Consider the following 19,220-nt stretch of genomic DNA (forward strand, 5'->3'; position numbering starts at 1 on the left):
GGGCTGAGGTCCTCTCCTCCTATTGATGATCGAATTTGCAATCCTCTACTATACACATGCTACCAGAATAATCAGACCCCTCCATGTTCTGTCTTTGGTTGGTGGTTGAGACGTGAGAAGTGGGTGTGTCTGTGGGGATCCTCTTGCTTGGAGCTCAGAGGGTACTAGTTAGTTCGTATTGTTGTTCATCCTAAGGGGCTGCAAACCCCTCAGCTCCACTGGTCCTTTCTCTAACTATTTCACCCTGTACTCAGTTCAATGGATGGCTGTGAGCCTCTACATCTGTATTAGTCAGGTACTGTCAGAGCCTCTCAGGAGATAGCTATATTTAGGCTGGCTTGCCCTTCCTTCAGTCTCTGCTCCATAGTTAATCTCTGCAACTCCTTCCATGGGTATTTGGTTCCCCCTTTTAAGAAGGAATGCACTGTCCACCTTTTGGTCTTCCTTCTTCTTGAGTTCCTTGTGGTTTGTGGGTTGTTCTTCCTGTATTCCAAACTTCTGGGCTAATAACCACTTATCAGAGAGTGCATACCATGTTTGTTCTTTTGTGATTGGGTTACCTCACTCAGGATGATATTCTCCAGATCCGTCCATTTCCCTAAGAATTTCATAAATTTATTGTTTTAATAGTACTCCATTGTGTAGATGTACCACAATTTCTGTATCCACTCCTCTGTTGAGGGACATCTGGGTTGTTTCCAGGTTCTGGCTATTATAAATAAGGCTGCTATGAACATGGTGGAGCATGTGTCCTTATTACATGTTGCAGTATCTTTTGGGTATATGCCCAGGCCTCTCGTACTTCTGATGGGGCATTTTACCTTCTGATTTTGTTGACCTTGTGGAGCTCCTTGCTGTGCTCCTCGCTGTGCTCTGCTATGCTCCTCGCTGTGCTCTGCTGTGCTCCCTGTCTTCCTTCAGCTGTGTGCCTTTTGTAAGTTTGGGGTCAGGAAGGGACGACTCATTGTATTGGTCATCACGAGTTCGTCCTCTAGCTTTGTGGCCAGGTTAAGGCCCCAGCTGCTCTTTTGATGAAATGTCAGGGTGTGAAAGTTACAGGCATCCCCCTGGGAACCTGCCACCCCTCCCAATGCCCTAGCCCTGCCTGTTCTGTGGTATCAAGGTCAAATGGACAGAGAGAAAAGGACTGTATCTCTTGAATCCTAAAACCAAAAGGAGCTTATAGCACCACCTGCTGTCTCAAAATAAAATTTCCTCTGTCAGGTCATGGTTTATGGTGTTTAGGACGAGCGAGTGTCTTGAACCTGCACAGTGACTCGGGAAAATAGAGCAGGCCGTCCCATGATGGTTTCATCTTCATAGTATCGGCCATCACAGCTCTGAACTGCCTGAAATTTGCTGACGCAGTGGCCAGGAAGTAATTGATACAGTAATATCAATGCATTGTAATGGACGCAGGAAAACCACAGCCAGTATCCAATACTGAGTAACAGGACCGGCAGGTTGGCACAGTGGTTAGACTCACTGCCAAGTGCATGCCTGGGAGTCTCCAGGGCCAAGAACTCTCACCCAGGGATCAGGCCTCTCATATCTCCATCGAGAAGTGTGACTTGTCTTCCTTTCATGCTTGGGTATATTGGAGAATATATTTTATTTATATGAGTAATACATAGTAATCATAGCAGACACTTCCGCCCTGCCGTGTGCCAGGCCTTTAGGCTTTGCATATGTGAAATCATTACTCTCCTCTGCAAACCTGTGGAATGATTAGTTTTAATGCTCATTTTACAGGTAAGGAAATAGTTAAGTGTCCAACCAAGAACATACAACTAGGAGATAACAGAGACCATGGAAAGGACCAAGATAGGCTGGGTGTAAAACGTGTGTGCTATACTCTGTTGCTTAGAACATTTGATTTTAAAATAATGCAATTATATTTAGAGTAGAATTTACAGAGATCTGCATAGCAGTGCTAGGATTCAAAACAAAACGAACAAACAAAGAACTATGCAGGTTGGGAAGCTTGGGGAAAAAGACGCCTTTAGTTCATTCTGCGTTTGCTCCTTAAAGAATAAGCAGTTGTATGAGCTAGGAAGGTGGCTCAAGGAATAACGGTGTTTCCACCGAACCTGACAGCTCGAATTCAATCCTGGACCCATATGGTGGGAGGAGAGCCGCCTTCTGCAGTTGTCCTCTGATGTCTACAGGTACACCGGGGTGTGCACACACACCACATGCACACGCATGTGGATATACTTGCACACCCCCCACAGAGACACACATGCACACACACATACAAACCACACTACACACACACACACACACATATACAAACCACACTACACACACACACACACATGCCTATAGATATACATGTATACACACACACATATGGATACACTTGTACACATCCACACAGAGACACACATACACACACATATATACACAGCAACACACCCTACACATACACACAAAGACACACTTATGCACGTACATACAGATATACATACACATACAGATACAGATGCAGGCACACACACACACACACACAAATATAATTTAAACAACAAAAAGCAAACCAAAGGCAGATTCTTCATTAAGTGTCTTCTTGGGCAGTCTTGATTGTTTTAGAGGAGGTGAAGTGGATGGATTCTTGTTCTTCAGACTGACTGCAGAATTATGCTCTAATCTTGTGTGTGTGTGTGTGTGTGTGTGTGTGTGTGTGTGTGTGTGAGACCTTAAGAGAGTTGTGGGCCACGTTCACCTCCTAAGTGTTTCTAGGATTTGTAGATTACTGAGGACTGTTTGCAATAAGGGGAACCCAGCAAAAGACAGCTGCTTATTATTCATAAGAAGAGAATCTCCATTTCTATCAAATAAACCTTCAACTCATTCCATTACTAGAGAAGTTAGCAGAGATCGTTAATGCCACCTAGTGGCTAGAATAAATCATGGTCCTTGAGATTCTCAGTCTTTACAGAAATTATCCTCAGTGAGTCTAATTCAGATGAGGAAAGGAGTGTATGCTTGGACTCTAGGCAAGTCCCTGGTTGCCAGTTCCTTTGGATGAACCTGCTTTAAACATGGTTTGCAGTTGACCCCAGGTCCCTGCCCCTAAGTCCTCTTCCCGGCAGCTGCTGTAATACCCACTGGGCTGTATGGGGGCTACAGAGATCTTCTGGATCTATTTTGAGTTGAAGAGGGCCAGCTGAACTCTCACACAGGGGCGGGATGGGAACAGGCTGATGTGAGAAGAGTAGATCCAGAGAGTCATGGCAATTTTGAAAATCTGCTTGCATTTCCTCCTTGTTCACCTCTGTTGACTGTGGCACGTAGACCCTCCTCTACGTAGACCCTCCTCTATGTACTCTCCTGTGTTTCGTATCCTCAAGTTCGTGTTCAGGGTCTCCAAAATCAGATGCCAGCCCACCTCCAGGCTCTTCAGTGAGAAGTCCCTGCACACACTCACCTTTCTGAACCGAGCACATCTACCATCAGACTTTCTTTAGAACATGCTTCTTTTCTGGTTTTGTTAGTCTCACTGCAGTCTTTTAGTCTTTTATGTCTCTTCTAAAATTCAGACAAACCACAAACACATAGGCCCCACGCCCCCCAGAATATCTGTTGCTTACTGAGCCCTTTAATTTCCATCCATGCCTGAATTACACTCTCCTGCTGGCATGTCATAAAATAGCATCTCCATTGCTCGTAAATACTTTATACATGTACCTGCCATTTTACATATTCATTTATTCCTAAGTCCTGTCCCTTGCTTGGAACATAAGTACTATTTGGTCTTCGAGTACCTGCCACCCACTAAACTGAGCCAATTATAGATTATTCTCATCTCCATTCAATTCCTTTCTGTAAGACTGGCTACCACTGAGAGTGGTGCTTGTGTGTTTGTGAACTCAGTGTGAATTCCATGTGTTTGTGAACTCAGTGTGATTACTCCTTTTGTTCTCTGCTAAATTTCTTTTTGTTCTCTGCCACAGAAGGACTGAGACCATCTCTGATAACTTCTGGAATTCTTTTCTCGATATGGCTTATTTGGACTTGTTTTTTTGTCTGAAGAGCTATGCTTACCTTACCTCAAGAAAGAAAGAACACATGTGACTGTTGTATCAAGCACCTGCTTTTTTCTAGATATGCTAGTCAGTATTTTACATAAACCCTTTGTTTAGAAGCTGAAAGTCTTATGTATAGAATGTGAACATTTTGTGGAGTAGGGAGCTGAACTCAGGAGTGTTTAATAAATTGTGTGGCTCTACCAACAAGTCAGCATTTGGACACATGCGCATCATTCCCAAGTTCACATCCATGAGCACGCTACCTCTGCTTTAGCTCTGGATCTTCCCTTTGTGTGTGATGTAATGATGCTCTGCATCCCTGTGGCCCCTCCAAAGAGATTCTACTCTCAGGAGTACAGAAGGGCTCTTCACTAATCATTTCTGTTGATGTAGTAAATTAAGGACACAAACAGAAGTAAGTTTAAGGGAGTCAAGGCTTATTTGGCTTACAATACCAGGTCACAGTCCGGTGTCGGAAGAATGTCAAGATACTAACTTGAGCAATAAAGTTACACCTACAGCCAGGAGCAAGGAGAGAAGGAATGCACACATGGTTACTTGTGCTCCATCTCTGTCCTCTTTTATAGACTCCAGGATCCAGACATAGGGAATGGTGCTGCCCACAATGGGCAAATCTTTCCACCCCAATTAATGTAGTCAAGGCAGTTACTTAAATACATGCCCACAGGCCTAATCTAGACAGTTCCTCATTAAGTCTCAATTCCCAGGTGATTTTTAGATTGTGTTCTTGGCATTTAAAACTAACCATCTACCTGGTCTCCTGTTCTATGTCCTACTCTATCCTCTGTATCATGTTTAGCCAGGTGTATTCATAACTCATCTGAACAATGAGGAAGCAGAGCAGGGTCCTCTTTCCTTTATCATTCCTCCATCAACCTATTAGATCTCAAGGTCATTTTCTAATGTAGAAGTGCCCTGATCCCTATGGGTAATTTTTTTCATGCATGTCGAACTTCTTAGACTCACATTGGTAATGTAAATGATTTCATTGACTAAGGGGAACTTGGGGAGCACTCAGTTTAACTAACTCCAGAAAATATTTATTTAAAATCAGTGGAAATCTGAATTCCTGTGTGTGTTTCCTGCCACAGGGATTCCGAGCAAGCCCTCGACACATCAGGAGGCGAGTTGCAGCAGCTGCAGCTGCCCGGCTAGAAGAAGTGAAGCCTGTGGTGGAAGTTCATCATCAGAGTGAACAAGAGTCATCAGGGAGGAAGCGGAGGATCAAGAAAAATAGCCGGGTGCAGCCAGAATTCTATCACTCTGTTCAAGGTGCTTCCACCAGAAGGCCTGTAAGTACATGTGTTGAACAACAGTCAAACAGTGAGATTATTCTCTTAAATAAGTTTGGATCAAATAGTTGAGCTGTCCTGTTGTTTGCCCACAAAGCGCCTGCGTGTTCACATAAAGGAAGGGTCTTGCTTTCCAAGGTGTTGAGTACGTCCTGGCCAGAGGCAGGGGCAGGTCAGTTTCACACGGACTGCTCTAAAACCTAGGGAATTCCTAGTGTCCTTGAAGCTGTGGTCCAGAATGAGGATGGGGGCTCTAGAGTTAACAGGCTGGCAGTCTGAGGTGTGCTAAGACATCACAGCAACTGTGGAGTCAGTACCAACGGAGGGGAAGCACTCAAGAGGGGCTAGCTAGAGCTGGAATCTGCGTTCCTAGCCGATCCCCTTCCTGGAGTCTCTAGGACTGGGACTCAGCTCAGGGTAACTCTGGAAGATCTTCTAACTGGTCTCTCAACTGCAAGAAGGCAAGAGGCTCCATCTCCCTAACTGTGGTGGTTTGAATGCGAATGGCCCCCATAGGCTCACATGTTTGAATGCCTGCCCCCCCCCCCATTGGTAGAACCGTTTGGGAAGGATGGTGAGACGTTGCATTGTTGGAGGAGATGTCTCGCTCGGGTGTGAACTCTGAGGTTTCAAAAGTTTCCAGTTAGCCCCCTCTCTCTGCCTAGTGGTTGTTGTCTCAAGATGTGAGCTCTCAGATTCTGCTTCAGTGTCCTGGCCACCCTCCTGCTGCTATGCTCCTGGCAATGGTCATAGACCTTCACCCTCTGGAACTGTGAGCCCCAGATTAGATTTTTTTTTTACAAGTTTTCTTGGTCAGTATAAAAATAACTAAGACACTAGGCACGTGCCCTGTATGTCTGTTCACAGCATGGCTTTCCCTGGGGCGCTGGAGCTCAGCTGGGGGATGATCGGCACATTTTCTGAGCACATTATTTTAAGTGCTCTGGTGTCCTCATATGGTGGGTTCTGGCACATGGATTTTCTAACCAACACTGTGATAATTAAGGATTGGAGCCTTGGGAAATGCTGTTCGGAAGCTTTAAAAATTGTATCTCCAAAGTTCAACGATGTTATATTGTTTTAGCATTAGAAGGTCTGTTCACCTGGTTTATCCTCATGCTATGCATAGCCCATATTGCCATTTCCTGTGCTGACGGCCTAAGGGAACTGTCAAGATGTGACTTGATAATACCTCTGCAAACTCTAAAAACACAGAAGACATTCCATTGGGGTCACTGAGTGGCAGGTCACATGTGGAAATAGGTTTAGTGACTAGGCCAGCAGAAGGGTCCTGTTTATAATGAATCATTTGCAACAGAACTGTTTAATGTCAAGGACCTGTGATTGATGTTTACAGCATACACAGGAAATGCTAGGCAGGGGATGATGTTTTAGGGAGAAGAGACCTTCTTGAAGGGGTGTAGAGAACTGTTTGAATTTACGTAATTTATGTGGGGTTTTGCATAAGAGAAACAGGTACAAAAGAAATCCGGCAAGCTGACTGGGGCCGACACAGTTGCATGCAACCACTGGTTTAAAAGTCACTTACTGTGCTTCACAGAGGCACAGATGTGTGAGTATAGTGACCTTAGATTAAACCTACACAGTGTGAGAGGCGGCCCAGGCTGGGACAGGTCAGCAACTACTGCACTACTCTAGGTGTCAGGCCTCAGCTCCAACATCTCTTCTTAGCAGAAGGCAATCTGAGGATGCTGTGTAGTCTTTGGAGCAGGGGATGCACACTCCCCTTTCTCACTGCATCTCCAGTGAGTCTTCTGGGAGGCCAGAACTTGTCAGTCAGCAGTGAGGAGACGGCTCCTTGTGTCATACGGTTTCTGTGCAAACTTATGACATCGTCAGGCTACTGCTAACGTGATGTTGCCTGTGGACTGAGTGGTGTATGTCTCTGATGGATTTAGCCATCTGCAGTCACCAGTACCTGCTGTAGCCAGTCCACTCAATGCAAGCCCAGACCTATTCTTTTTCTCACATCTGCTCGGATAAAGTCAGTGCTGCCACACCCTCCTGGAAGAAGAACTCTAGCTGTAGCTTGGAGATAGGCTGAGATGACATCAACCATAGCCACCCAGGATTGATTGAATGGCCTTCTGCGAGCCACTCCCAGCATTTCTAGTCACAGTTTTAACAAGACTTGCGAATAAGAAAGGCTGGCAGAGTAACGGCCGAAAAGAATCAGAGACTATGACAGCGGCTAAGGCTGTTGTAGCTCCATAGTAAAGTGCTCGCCCGACTTGTGAATGGCTGTAAGTTCGATTCCCTAGCATGGAAGGAGGAGGCATGGAAAACCATGAGTTGACATGTCATGTGGAATTCACTCAGGGCCTGAGGCTGTTACATACTCACTTATCCTGAATTTATAATTCATACTCAAGTATGCCTCTAAGATGTGTAATGGGGATCACTAATAGAAACTTAATCAATAATACATACACTTCTTATGGCACTCCTTGGGGAATTAGCTGTCTCTAAAGCTGAGTAGATGGACAACCAGTTTATCGTCTTGAGATTGATTGTCTTACGGTCTGTCATTGGCATATCTAGAGATCTTGAACAACACTGGAGCAGGAAAGACAGATCTAGCTCCTCCCTTGGGCTTTAATACTTTGGACAGTACAAAACACTTTTGTGTTTCAGAATCCTAGACTCCCTAAATACTGTGTTGATCACTTTTTCGCTGCTGCGAATGCCACATCCAGTAGAAACGAGACAGGAGGCTGTATTTTGTTTCCTGGTGTCAGAAGGTTATTCTCTATCATTTTGAGGTGCAGAGCAGCCCAGTCATTGATGGTAAGAGTGTGTTCACATGGCTCAGACAGGAAGGAGTGCAGGCCGGAGCCAGGGCAGGCAGCACCTTCAAAGACCAATCCCTAGTGAGCCCTGTCCTCCAGTCAGCCTCTGCCTCTGTCACCTCACAGCCTTCAGTGCCACAGACAAGGCACTGCACTTCCAGTGTAGAAGTCCACCTTCCAGATGGAGGATGCTCCAGATCAAAAGTTTAGCAGCTTTCATTGTTTTTTGTTTGTTTGTTTGTGTTTGTGTTTTTGTTTTTGAGACAGGGTTTTTCTATGTAGCCCTGGCTATCCTTGAACTCACTCTGTAGACGAGACTGGCCTCAAACTCAGAAATCCGCCTGCCTCTGACTCCCAAGAGCTGGGATTAAAGGCATGCACCACCACTGCCAGGCTACAGCTTTCATAGTTGTAATGGGGAGACTCGTACCTCTCTGCATGTGCCTCTCAGTTCCTGGGCTGTCCTTCCCAGTGCTCCTCTCAGCCGTGCTCCCTCCTGGTGCTCCTCTCAGCTGTGTTCCCTCCCTGTGTTCCTCTCTCTTTTGCTGCTTCTTTAATGACCCTCAGAGACCTGGGACAAATGCTCAGTTTCCAGAGGAGGACTACTGTGCCTGGTGGAAAGGAGGACTGACGTTCAAACCCAGGTCCTCTCAACTTGAGAGGGTTGAGGAAAAATCCGAGAAACTCTGCATGTTTGTGTCTCTAATCTATCCCCTGGATATTTTAACCACACTGAGTCTCAGTGGTCTTATCTGCACAGATGGCAGGTACTGTATAAAGGAAACCTTTGAGTTTTAAATAGCATAAGTCAGCCTGACGGTGGTGGCACATGCCTTTGATCACAGTGCCTTTAATTCCAGCACTAAGGCGGCAGAGGCAGGTAGATCTCTGTGAGTTCGAGGCCAACTTGGTCTACAGAGTGGGTTCAAGGGGAGCCAGGACCACACACAGAAAAAACAACAACAAAAAAACACCACCAAAAAAACCCCCCAAGAACAATTACATCCATTAAAACCTATATTTAAATGGTTGTGAAAGGTAAATACACCCTAACCCTTATTTTTACCGTGCATACGTATTATTGGCTTGACCTTCCTGTGCCAGGGGAATAGGAACCTTTGTTTTAATGTCTGTTCACATAGATCTCTGTGTGTGTGATAGCTCTCAGGCATAGAGACATAAAGGGTCTAGAATTATTTTTTTTTTTAAAAAAAGAACAGAAACAATGTGTGTATTTCTGTTCTATTTCTCAGATCTGACTTCTTTTCAGTGTTGCAGCGGGGTTGCCTCCATTGCTCTGTGGCTGAGAATTAGACCCCTGTGCCTATTTAGCTGCGAATGTTCCTGCATCGTGTCTAAGCTGGAGCTTTCCTCCTCTCTAAGCCATAGCTTGCCTCCTGCCTCCATTGTCAGGAATGCAGCCTGGAGCTCCTGGCTTCATACTTCTGAGCTGCTACCATAGGCAAGAAACTGGTTTATTGAGTGTGAAAACTTCGATTTAGAGGTTGATTGATTCAGAGTAGAAGAAACTAGCTTAGGCTCAGGGGATGATAAAAACTCAGATTTTTGTTTTTTGTTCCTTTTTTTTTTCAAAATAAATAAATCTTTAAAAACTTCAAAGCACAACAAGAACAAAGAGGAAAATGCACAAAAGGTACAGCCCATCCATGTTTTGCTTATTTAACAGATACTTGCTGAGTCTGCTCCAGCTATGAAACTGTGAAGCAATGATGAATCAGTTTATGGTGCTCTCCCACACAGGACATGGGCAGGCACACAATATTTTTTAAGCAAAGAAATATTGAACATTTACTGAGTGAAATACTATATTATTATTTTTAAAAAATCTTAGAAATTATTATATGTAGTTTTTTATCAGTTTTTAAAATCTATTTGGAACATTAAACATGATGGAAGTAGAAAAAAATCTCTTATGAAGTCCTCTATGAAAGGAAATTGTGACAAGTTCCTGATTAGACAGAAACCGTTCCATCTCCAAGGGAGAATACACAGTGTAACTGTGGCTTCATAGAACGAATTGGGTAGTGTTCCCTCTGTTTCTATTTTGTGGAATAGCTTGAAGAGTATTGCTATTAGGTCTTCTTTGAAGGTCTGATAGAATTCTGCACTAAACCCATCTGGTCCAGGGCTTTTTTGGTTTGGAGACTTAATGACTGCTTCTATTCCTTAAGGGGTTATGGACTGTTTAGATGGTTTATCTGATCCTGATTTAACATTGGTATTTGGTATCTGTCTAGAAAGTTGTCAGTTTCTTCCAGCTTTTCCAGTTTTGTTGAATATAGGTTTTTGAAGTAGGTTCTGATGATTTTTTTTTTAAATTTCCTTAGTTTCTGTTGTTATGTCTCCCTTTTCATTTCTGATCTTGTTAATTAGAATACTGTCTCTGTGCCCTCTGGTTAATCTGGCTAAAGGTTTATCTATCTTGTTGATTTTTCCCAAAGAACCAGCTCCTGGTTTGGCTGATTCTTTGTATAGTTCTTTTTGTTTCCACTTGGTTGATTTCAGCCCTGAGTTTGATTATTTCCTGCTGTCTACTCCTCTTGGGTGTATTTTGCTTCTTTTTGTCCTAGAGCTTTCAGGTGTGCTGTCAAGACGCTACTGTATGCTCTCTCCAGTTGCTTTTTGGAGGCACTCAGAACTATGAAAACTCAGATATTTGAATGTTGGGTTTGAAATGTCTACAGGATTTCCTAAAGGATGCCTGTTATAGATAAATAAATCTCAAATTGGAAACCATCAGTACAAAGGTGTTATTAAATTCATGGTCTGGATTAGGCGGCTCAGGAGGTGAATGTTCAGGTGACCTAGGAAGTGAAGGAGAAAGCTGAAGCTGAACTGTCTGATGTGGGAGTTTGGGAAGAGGGTTGCTAAATGGAAGAAAGCTAGCTTGGTCTAAAGCTGCCTCCAGGTACACTTCCAGTCTGCCGTAAAAGCTCCTCTGTGCACGGTGAACTTTCACTTAGCTTACGTGCAAAGGAATCCTTGTAAGAAGCTGTAGAGTTCAGCCAGTCACAGCAGCTTAGCTCCAGGAAGTGACAGGCTTTCCAGATCAGCTGCAAACAAGGTAATTGCTGTTTTCTGTACCTCACTCCACTCTCTGAATTCACTTTCCTTTCGTCTGTTCTAAGTAGAACCTGAACCTATGAGAGAGTCGTTTTTTTGTCTGTCTGCTTCTTCGATTCTGCAATTGCAAATAATGCCTCATACAGTTTGGTTTACTTTGCTCTAAACTGGGCGTGGTAGTGCATGCTTCTAATCCCAGCAATTGAGGCTGAGACAAGAGGATCTCTATGGATTTGAGGCCGACCTGGGCTACATACAGGACAGCTAAGAGTTACATAGTGATACCTTGTCTCACCCTCATTTCCTGTTCCCAGAAAAAGATGTGGTTTACTCTCCTCTTGTAACAGGAGTGTGATCCCCATATAACCTCTAACTCTCCCAGTGGAGATAGAAAGGCTTAAGCAGGGGTGGGTGAGCGCTTTTGACTTTGGTTTCAGGATATCGTGTTAGATTAAGAAAGGCTGTTCAGGTGGAGATCAGAAAGCAGAGGGAGAGGATTTCCAGAGACTTTCATGACTCTCGCTCTCCTGTGTCCACTGTGAAGCCAGTTCCTGGCCTCGCCTTTACATTAGGACTTTTCCGCTGTGAAGCCGGTTCCTGACCTCGCCTTTACCTGGGGACTTTCCCGCCTATTTAACTGCACTGTGCCTCAGGTGGGCGTGAGGCTACAGGATACCTTGGAACACTGCATAGTTTTAATAGTTTATAAATTATTGTTAGTAAGATTTTAATTTTAGCACATCTTTGTTAGGCTTGTCGACTAAGTACAGGTCCTATTTATATTATATTGTATTATATTATATTATATATGTGGCCGGATGTCATCTCTCTGTTCTTTTCCTGCTTATCCAAGTGGATTTCCTTTCCCCGTTTAAATATACATCTTTATTTGCATGACCTCAGGACACTTCCCCTTCAGCAGAAGGCTTGCCTGTTTAGCCCATACTTTGGCTAGTATTAATCAGCAAATCCAGAGTTCTTAAAAGAAGTCATCTGCTTCCTTTGCCTTTTTGTATTTCCAGGGAATGAATTTATTGAGTAATGTCAAAATCCCTTTTGGTATCTGCCTAACAAGGATTTTTTATGTTTTAAGATGTATTTATTTCTATTGGATTTGTATGAGTATTTTACTTGTATGTATGCCTGCATGCAGAGGAAAGGAGAGGGCTTTAGATCATCTGGAGCTAGGGTTACAGCTGTGAGCTACCATGTGAGTTCTGGGACCTGAACCCAGATCTAGTGTATGAACGGCAAGTACTCTCTGCCACAGAGCCTACAAAGAATGTCATTAAATGATACTCCTTCTGTTTACTGAGTTTTGGTTACTCATTGCTAGGCTAGTGTTTTTAGATTCTAAATGGATAGATGATTTTAAAAGATCTTCCTAATCTGATTATGATATTAAAAGTCTGTATATAGGGGCTGGTGAGATAGCTCAGTGGGGAAGAGCACCAACTGCTCTTCAGAAGGTCATGAGTTCAAATCCCAGCAACCACATGGTGGCTCACAGCCACCCATAATGAGATCTGACGCCCTCTTCTGGTGCGTCTGAAGACAGCTACAGTGTACTTACATATAATAAATAAATAAATCTTAAAAAAAAAAAGTCTGTAAATAATTGGTATACCATACACTGTATGCAAGACAAGTGAGTTCTACTTCACGAACAGTTCAAAGGAACACATTCGTTATTCTCCCAAACTATTCATGTAGCCAGAATGAACTTGATGAAGGGATTCATGGACTCCACTTAGAGACAAGAAGCGTGGCTTGTACATCTTATTTCTCTCAGGAAATTTTGACCCTGGCAAGAAGCCTTCTTGTTGCTTTTGTGTCCACCTATTACTTTAGGGGACAAAACCAAAACCAAAACCAAACCAAACAAAAAAAACCCAAACATATGTTTCTTAGGTGCTAAGCAAAATAAACTCTAAACATCCAGTCATTTACACTAAAGGTTTTGCAGATAACTGTGGATCAAAGGAAACCAACCCACCTTCCCCAGGAAAAAAAAACCCTCCTTCAAAGCTGATCTGGTTCATTATTTTTCCTCCAAAGAGAATAATCTGCAAATTTCTCTGGGAAGATGGCCCTACAGCCCCTTTATTTTAATGACTGTAATCATAGAGTCTCTTTTGTTCTGCTGTTAAAGGTTTAAGTACGTAGAGTTCGGGGGCTCACCCATGTTACTCTTGGCTCTCAGGAATCGAATGCTGTAGAGCCTGAGGGAATGAGAGGGCCTCTGATGTGTTGGCTCCTATTGCCAGATTCTTCTCCCTGGTAGGTCGAGGCACAGAAGGCCCTGCTGTTAGAGCTGTGTGGTGCCTGTAGTTCATAACCAATAGTTTTCTGCATTCACAATTTTATCTCTTTGGACATTGTTTCTCATGTCTGATTCTTAACTGTTCAAGTATTGCCATTTCAGGGGGCTGACTTATTTCAGAATTACCCACTTCTAGTTCTGGAGCAACGTGTGGTTCAAGACAGTCGAAGTATGGAGATTGACTGTATCCAAACGTAGCATGAACCCTGGGAGAGCAGAGGTCAGTTCTGGAAATGACAGTACTATTTCAGGAAAATTATTTATTTACAGTAGCTCTTGGTAGTAAAGTAGCCATTGCTATTTTCAAAACCTATTCATGTTCATTATCTTATTTAACCTTAGGTCACGATGTGCTTTGAGTAGACTGTGTATTATTTACTGACTTTTTCAAACCGAGTCTCATAGAGTAAGGGAATAGCAGACGATCATAAGGCCAGTTAGAAGCAGAGACGTCTCTTGTCCTTGTAATCTGCTTCAGGGAATTCTCCCTCAAATAACACTTAGGAAGTTGGGGCTGAGAGATTTTTGGAAGAAGAATGTAGATGGTTAGGAGTAAAGGAATTACTTGTTTTTCATGTGGCTCATTACTGGGAAGTGCCTACCTGTATATCTTTGAGAGCCGATCACATGCCTTCCCAACCTGTATTAGCTGTTCAGGGCTACTCTAGAATCAGCAAGTCCAGGCTGGTGAATGCTGTCAAGTGCGAGCTTCAGGCTCCACACATCAGCACACTCAAATGTACCACAATGCCGAGGGTGGCATCAGAGGCTATTGTAGCAACATCGATCCCATCCGTCCATCTACTTTATGCAGCTCTGTGTCACTGAGGTGGGTCGGGATTGGGTACCCAAATTAATCAGATGATAGCATTAAGTGTAAACCCTGTGGACTCTTGTTCATGTTCTATATAGGTCACCCTCCTAAAGCCCTTCCGGTTAAACGGGGAGCTGCTTCTTATGAATTGAGGCATTCACACCTGCAGAGCCTCACTTCTATTCTGCCTTGCATGAGATTTAGAGTTAGTTGAACAAGTAACTGTCTTATATTTTGCTTTTGTTTTCAACTGAAATGCTAGGCACTGTCTGTTGGAGCCTTCTAGGCCATAAGTGGCCAGTGGTACAGTAGGGAACTCGCTGCTGTGTCAGTTTTGTTAAACAGCGGTTGGAAGTTTCCCCTAAGATGTCTTCTGCCATAGGTTTCTGAGTGGATTTACAGTATGAGGCATGAACTCCCCTCATGGAGCAGGTCTTAAAGCCAGAGGGTAGTTACTTACGTTATAACAGCCATACCACTATTGCAGTGAACCCATCTTGCCTGCCGCGTGGGTTGGTGGTTATAGTTCACAGCTGGGTAGCATTGTTGACTCCCTTTCTTGCTCAGCAGCCTGTATGATACCTTCAGGCATTATGAAAGCAAGCTAGCAGGGAGGAATCTTCCAGCTCAGTTTCAGTCTAAATTTGCTGTTTCATGCAGCCATGGTGTCTTACAGTGCAGTCTCATAATCTAATTAAGGTGAGCAGCCAAGAGGAATAGCAAGAGCCAATACGATTTGTGATCCTCTATGGCCTCCATGACCAACACCTAATCGAAGAATTGAAAGGGACTGGAGATAGCCTAGTGGTTAAGAGTATTTGTTGCTTTACCAAAGGCTCAGGTTCGATTCCCAGCCCCCACAGGCTCTCTGGTAGCTTCCTCTGGTACTGTGTGCACATGGTGCACATATAAACACACAAGCAAAGCATGCATACACATAAAAAAATAAGTACATCTGTGAAAAAAATGAATGAAAGGCCTTTATGATAAAATCTTTTAGACACTGAAGACAGAAGCGGAGGAAGACACTTGTAGGTTGAGTTTTTTTCATACTCATGGTTTGGAAGGAATAATATTGTGAAAATTACCATCCCACTAAGGAATCTAAAATTTAATGCAATCTAATAAAATTTCCAGGGTTCCCTCATAGACATAGGAAAAAAAACCCTTAAAGATCATGTGGAATCACGAAAGGCCGTGAATATCCAAAACAATCCTGACAGAAAAAAGACTATGGAGAGACATCACCATACCTACCCAACTTAAGCTGGTAGTTCCAATTACGCAAAATCCAGGGACTGAAGCATTTGTTGTTACAGTTGAGAAAATCATACTGCAGAAAGTTCTAGGCCAAAAATCCTAGGCCCTTCAACAATAAAATAGTAGCCTGTAGAAAAAGAGATTTCTAAGATCTGTCAACCAAATGTGGCATGTGTTTGAAGTATGGAGGAACATAACAGTGTCACCAAAGAAGGACCCTTGAGAAAACAACAGAAACACAAGGCATTTATACATTTGAAGTCATATGTTTTACTAGCCATAGTATTGAGGTTTTGGAGAGAAAAAACGCATACCCCTCCACCTCCATGTTTTAGAGATATTTACTAAAGTATTTACTTAGAAAACAACACCCTAAGATGGTCTTTGAAACAGTCTGTATCTGGCTTCAGACAAGAGTTCCCTGGTTTCTAGTGTCTTAAACCTTTCCATGGAAAAACTCAAGACTGTGAGACTATAAAATTCTCTTCAACATTGATACAATAGTTACAAACATCAAGCAAAGCATTTAGTCTCACTCTTTGTTGTTCTCTTATAAGCCACCTCCCAAGTTAATTGTTTATGTTTCTTTTGGCTGTACAAATAATTTTGAAATATGTAAGCTATTCTGAAAACCATAGTATAGTGTAAAAGCATCAAATAAACAATCCTACAAATAGAGAGACTGAGATAGGATAAGCTTGGTTTCTAGACCATTATGAGGTACCTGGCAAGACACTGTCAGGTACAAACAAGCAGAAAGTGTATATGGATTGTATAATATTGGACCTATTTCTCCAATTACCAAATTAGAGAGACCACCAGATGATAGCCAGCAAATTTTCAATTCCTCATACTTTTGAATTTGAATTGATTAGGATAAGTTGGTAATATTAATTTTCATATCAAGTGATATTAAGAAAAACTGTTACTTCCTGTTATTTTTGTTGTTAGAGGTGGAATTATATTTGTGTGGGTTTGTTGAAAAGTTACTTTCTTGCTTCCTGTAAGGTATAGTTTTGCTCTTTATGTTGATGTTTTCCCTCTATTATCCTTTGTAGGGTTGGTTTTGTGGAAAGATATTGTGTAAATTTGGTTTTGTCATGAAATATCTTGGTTTCTCCATCTAAGGTAATTGAGAGTTTTGCTGGGTATAGTAGCCTGGTCTGGCATTTGTGTTCTCTTAGGGTCTGTATGGCATCTGCCCAGGATCTTCTAGCTTTGATAGTCTCTGGTGAGAAGTCTGGTATAATTCTGATAGGCCTGCCTTTATAGGTTACTTGACCTTTTTCCCTTACTGCTTTTAAATTTTTTTCTTTGTTTAGTGCATTTGGTGTTTTGATTATTATGTGACAGGAGGAATTTCTTTTCTGGTTCAGTCTATTTGGAGTTCTGTAGGTTGTATGTTCATGGGCATCACTTTCTTTAGGTTAGGGAAGTTTTCTTCTATAATTTTCTTGAAGATATTTACTGGCCCTTTAAGTTGGAGGTCTACACTCTCTTCCATACCTATTATCCTTAGGTTTGGTCTTCTCATTGTGTCCTGGATTTCCTGGATGTTTTGGGTTAGGAGCTTTTTGCTTTTTGTATTTTCTTTGACTGTTGTGTCAATGTTTTCTATGGTGTCTTCTGCCCCTGAGATTCTCTCTTCTATCTCATGTATTCTGTTGGTGATGCTTGCATCTATGACTCCTGATTTCTTTCCTAGCTTTTCTATCTTCATGGTTGTCTCTCTTTGTGATTTTTTTTTATTGTTTCTATTTCCATTTTTAGATCCTGGATGGTTTTGTTCAATTCCTTCACCTGTTTGATTGTGTTTTCCTGTAGTTCTTTAAGGGATTTTTGTGTTTCCTCTTTAAGGGTTTCTAGCTGTTTACCTGTGTTCCCCTGTATTTCTTTGAGGGAGTTATTTATGTCCTTCTTAAAGTCCTGTATCATCATCATGAGAAGTGAGTTTAGATCCGAATCTTGCTTTTCCAGTATGATGGTGTGTCCAGGACTTGCTATGGTGGGAGTATTGGGTTCTGATGAAGCCAAGTAACCTTGGTCCATGTTGCTTATGTTCTTATGCTTGCTTCCTGCCATCTGGTTATCTCTAGTGCTACCTGTCCTTGCTAAATCAGACTGGGGCCTGTCCTTCCTGTGATCCTAGTTATGTCAGAACTCCTCAGAGTCAAGCTGTATCTGTGATCCTGTGATCCTGGGCTAAGTAAAGTGCCGGGGAGTATAGCTTCCTCTGGGACTGGCTGCAGAGTTTGCGCCCAAGGTCTACTCAGGGCACCAGCCTAGACAGACCGGAAGGAAGCAGTGCCACTGATCTGGTGGAGTTCCTCCTACATGCCTGAGCCCCTCTGGTCCCAGTTACTCCTGGTCTTGGGAGAGATGTTGTGTCCTCCTCACTTCCAATCCTTAAGATCCTGGGCATGCCAGAGCGCCTGGGGAGTGGAGCTTCCTCTGGGTGTTGTGGGACTGGCTGCAGAATTTGCGCCCAAGGTCTGCTTAGGGCACCAGCCCAAACAGACCGAAAGCAACCCGTGCCACTGGGCTGGTGGAGTTTCTGCATGCCTCGTCCCGCTGGTCCTAGTTACTCCAGGTGTTGTGACAGATATGTCCTCCTCATCTCTGATCCTTAGGATCCTGGGCGTGTCATAGCGCCTGGGAGTGGAGCTTCCTCTGGGTGTTGTGGGACTGGCTCTGAAAACTTAAATGCTATAAATTAGTGAGTTATGTAAGCAGCATATTTTTATTTTAACATCTAAATATGAACTCTTCCCTAAAAAGAATTTTTATTCCTGGCACACTTACTAGTATGAAATTATTAAAAAAAATATTATTAAAACAAACAAACTTGGAAGAAAGCTCTTGGCATACGGCCTGATGTAGTTTACCGAGAAGGCAGATGGTACCTGTTTTAACAGTTTTTTTTTCTCTAGTAAGTAGAATCCTCGGATTTCCATCCTACTTTGTCTTTCTGGATTATCTGTCTCTCTTCGCGCATAACTCATGAAATTTTAATGACATCTAAAACGAAAGGTATTGAGTTGCTGATCAATCGGAGTCCATCTTGAACACTGGCTTGGCATCCATTATGTGGCTCTCTTCGGGAGACTAGTCCGCAGTGGGGATGGTTTCCTTCCATCTCACCGCTTGGGTTTCTGCGTACCCTTTGCTAATCACTTGGCCAGAGAATGAGTCACACATTTTTTAGCTCTATTTAAAGCTTAATTAAAATTCTGATGCTTGCTTGGGGATTTTATTTATATTATTTAGCTTTTTTAGAAATGGCATGGATAGTTGAGTGTTTTATTTTATTTTATTTTATTTTTAGCTGTTTTTGCAAATGAGTTTGTCCTCTCTGAAAGAGAATAGTTGCACGCGGTATTTAAGAAACTGTGAGCTCCTTGTAGGATGTGAGCTTTTATAATGTTCGCGACTTCAGCTTCATCCTCACTATGTGTATATATCCCCGACTGACCTGGAACAACAACGTCTCCTCCTCTTTCTTTACCTTCTCTTCCTCCCCTCTCCACCTCCTCCTCCTTTTCCTCCTCCTTTTTCTTGTTTGCTTTTGTTTGGTTTCATTTTTTC

General features: G+C 42.8%; 1 protein-coding gene across 13 annotated transcripts in view; it reads left to right on the forward strand.

The window, feature by feature from the left end:
- Window positions 1–19,220, forward strand: part of Dst (dystonin) — a 415,027-nt gene that overhangs the window by 52,855 nt on the left and 342,952 nt on the right. For all 13 annotated transcript variants that reach the window (XM_031367095.1, XM_031367096.1, XM_031367099.1 and 10 more), the window contains exon 3: window positions 5,144–5,344. In XM_031367095.1, coding sequence (XP_031222955.1) covers window positions 5,144–5,344 — 201 coding nt within the window. The remainder of the gene's footprint in view (window positions 1–5,143; window positions 5,345–19,220) is intronic.

Source organism: Mastomys coucha, unplaced genomic scaffold, assembly GCF_008632895.1.
Source record: "Mastomys coucha isolate ucsf_1 unplaced genomic scaffold, UCSF_Mcou_1 pScaffold14, whole genome shotgun sequence".
Lineage (NCBI taxonomy): Eukaryota > Metazoa > Chordata > Mammalia > Rodentia > Muridae > Mastomys > Mastomys coucha.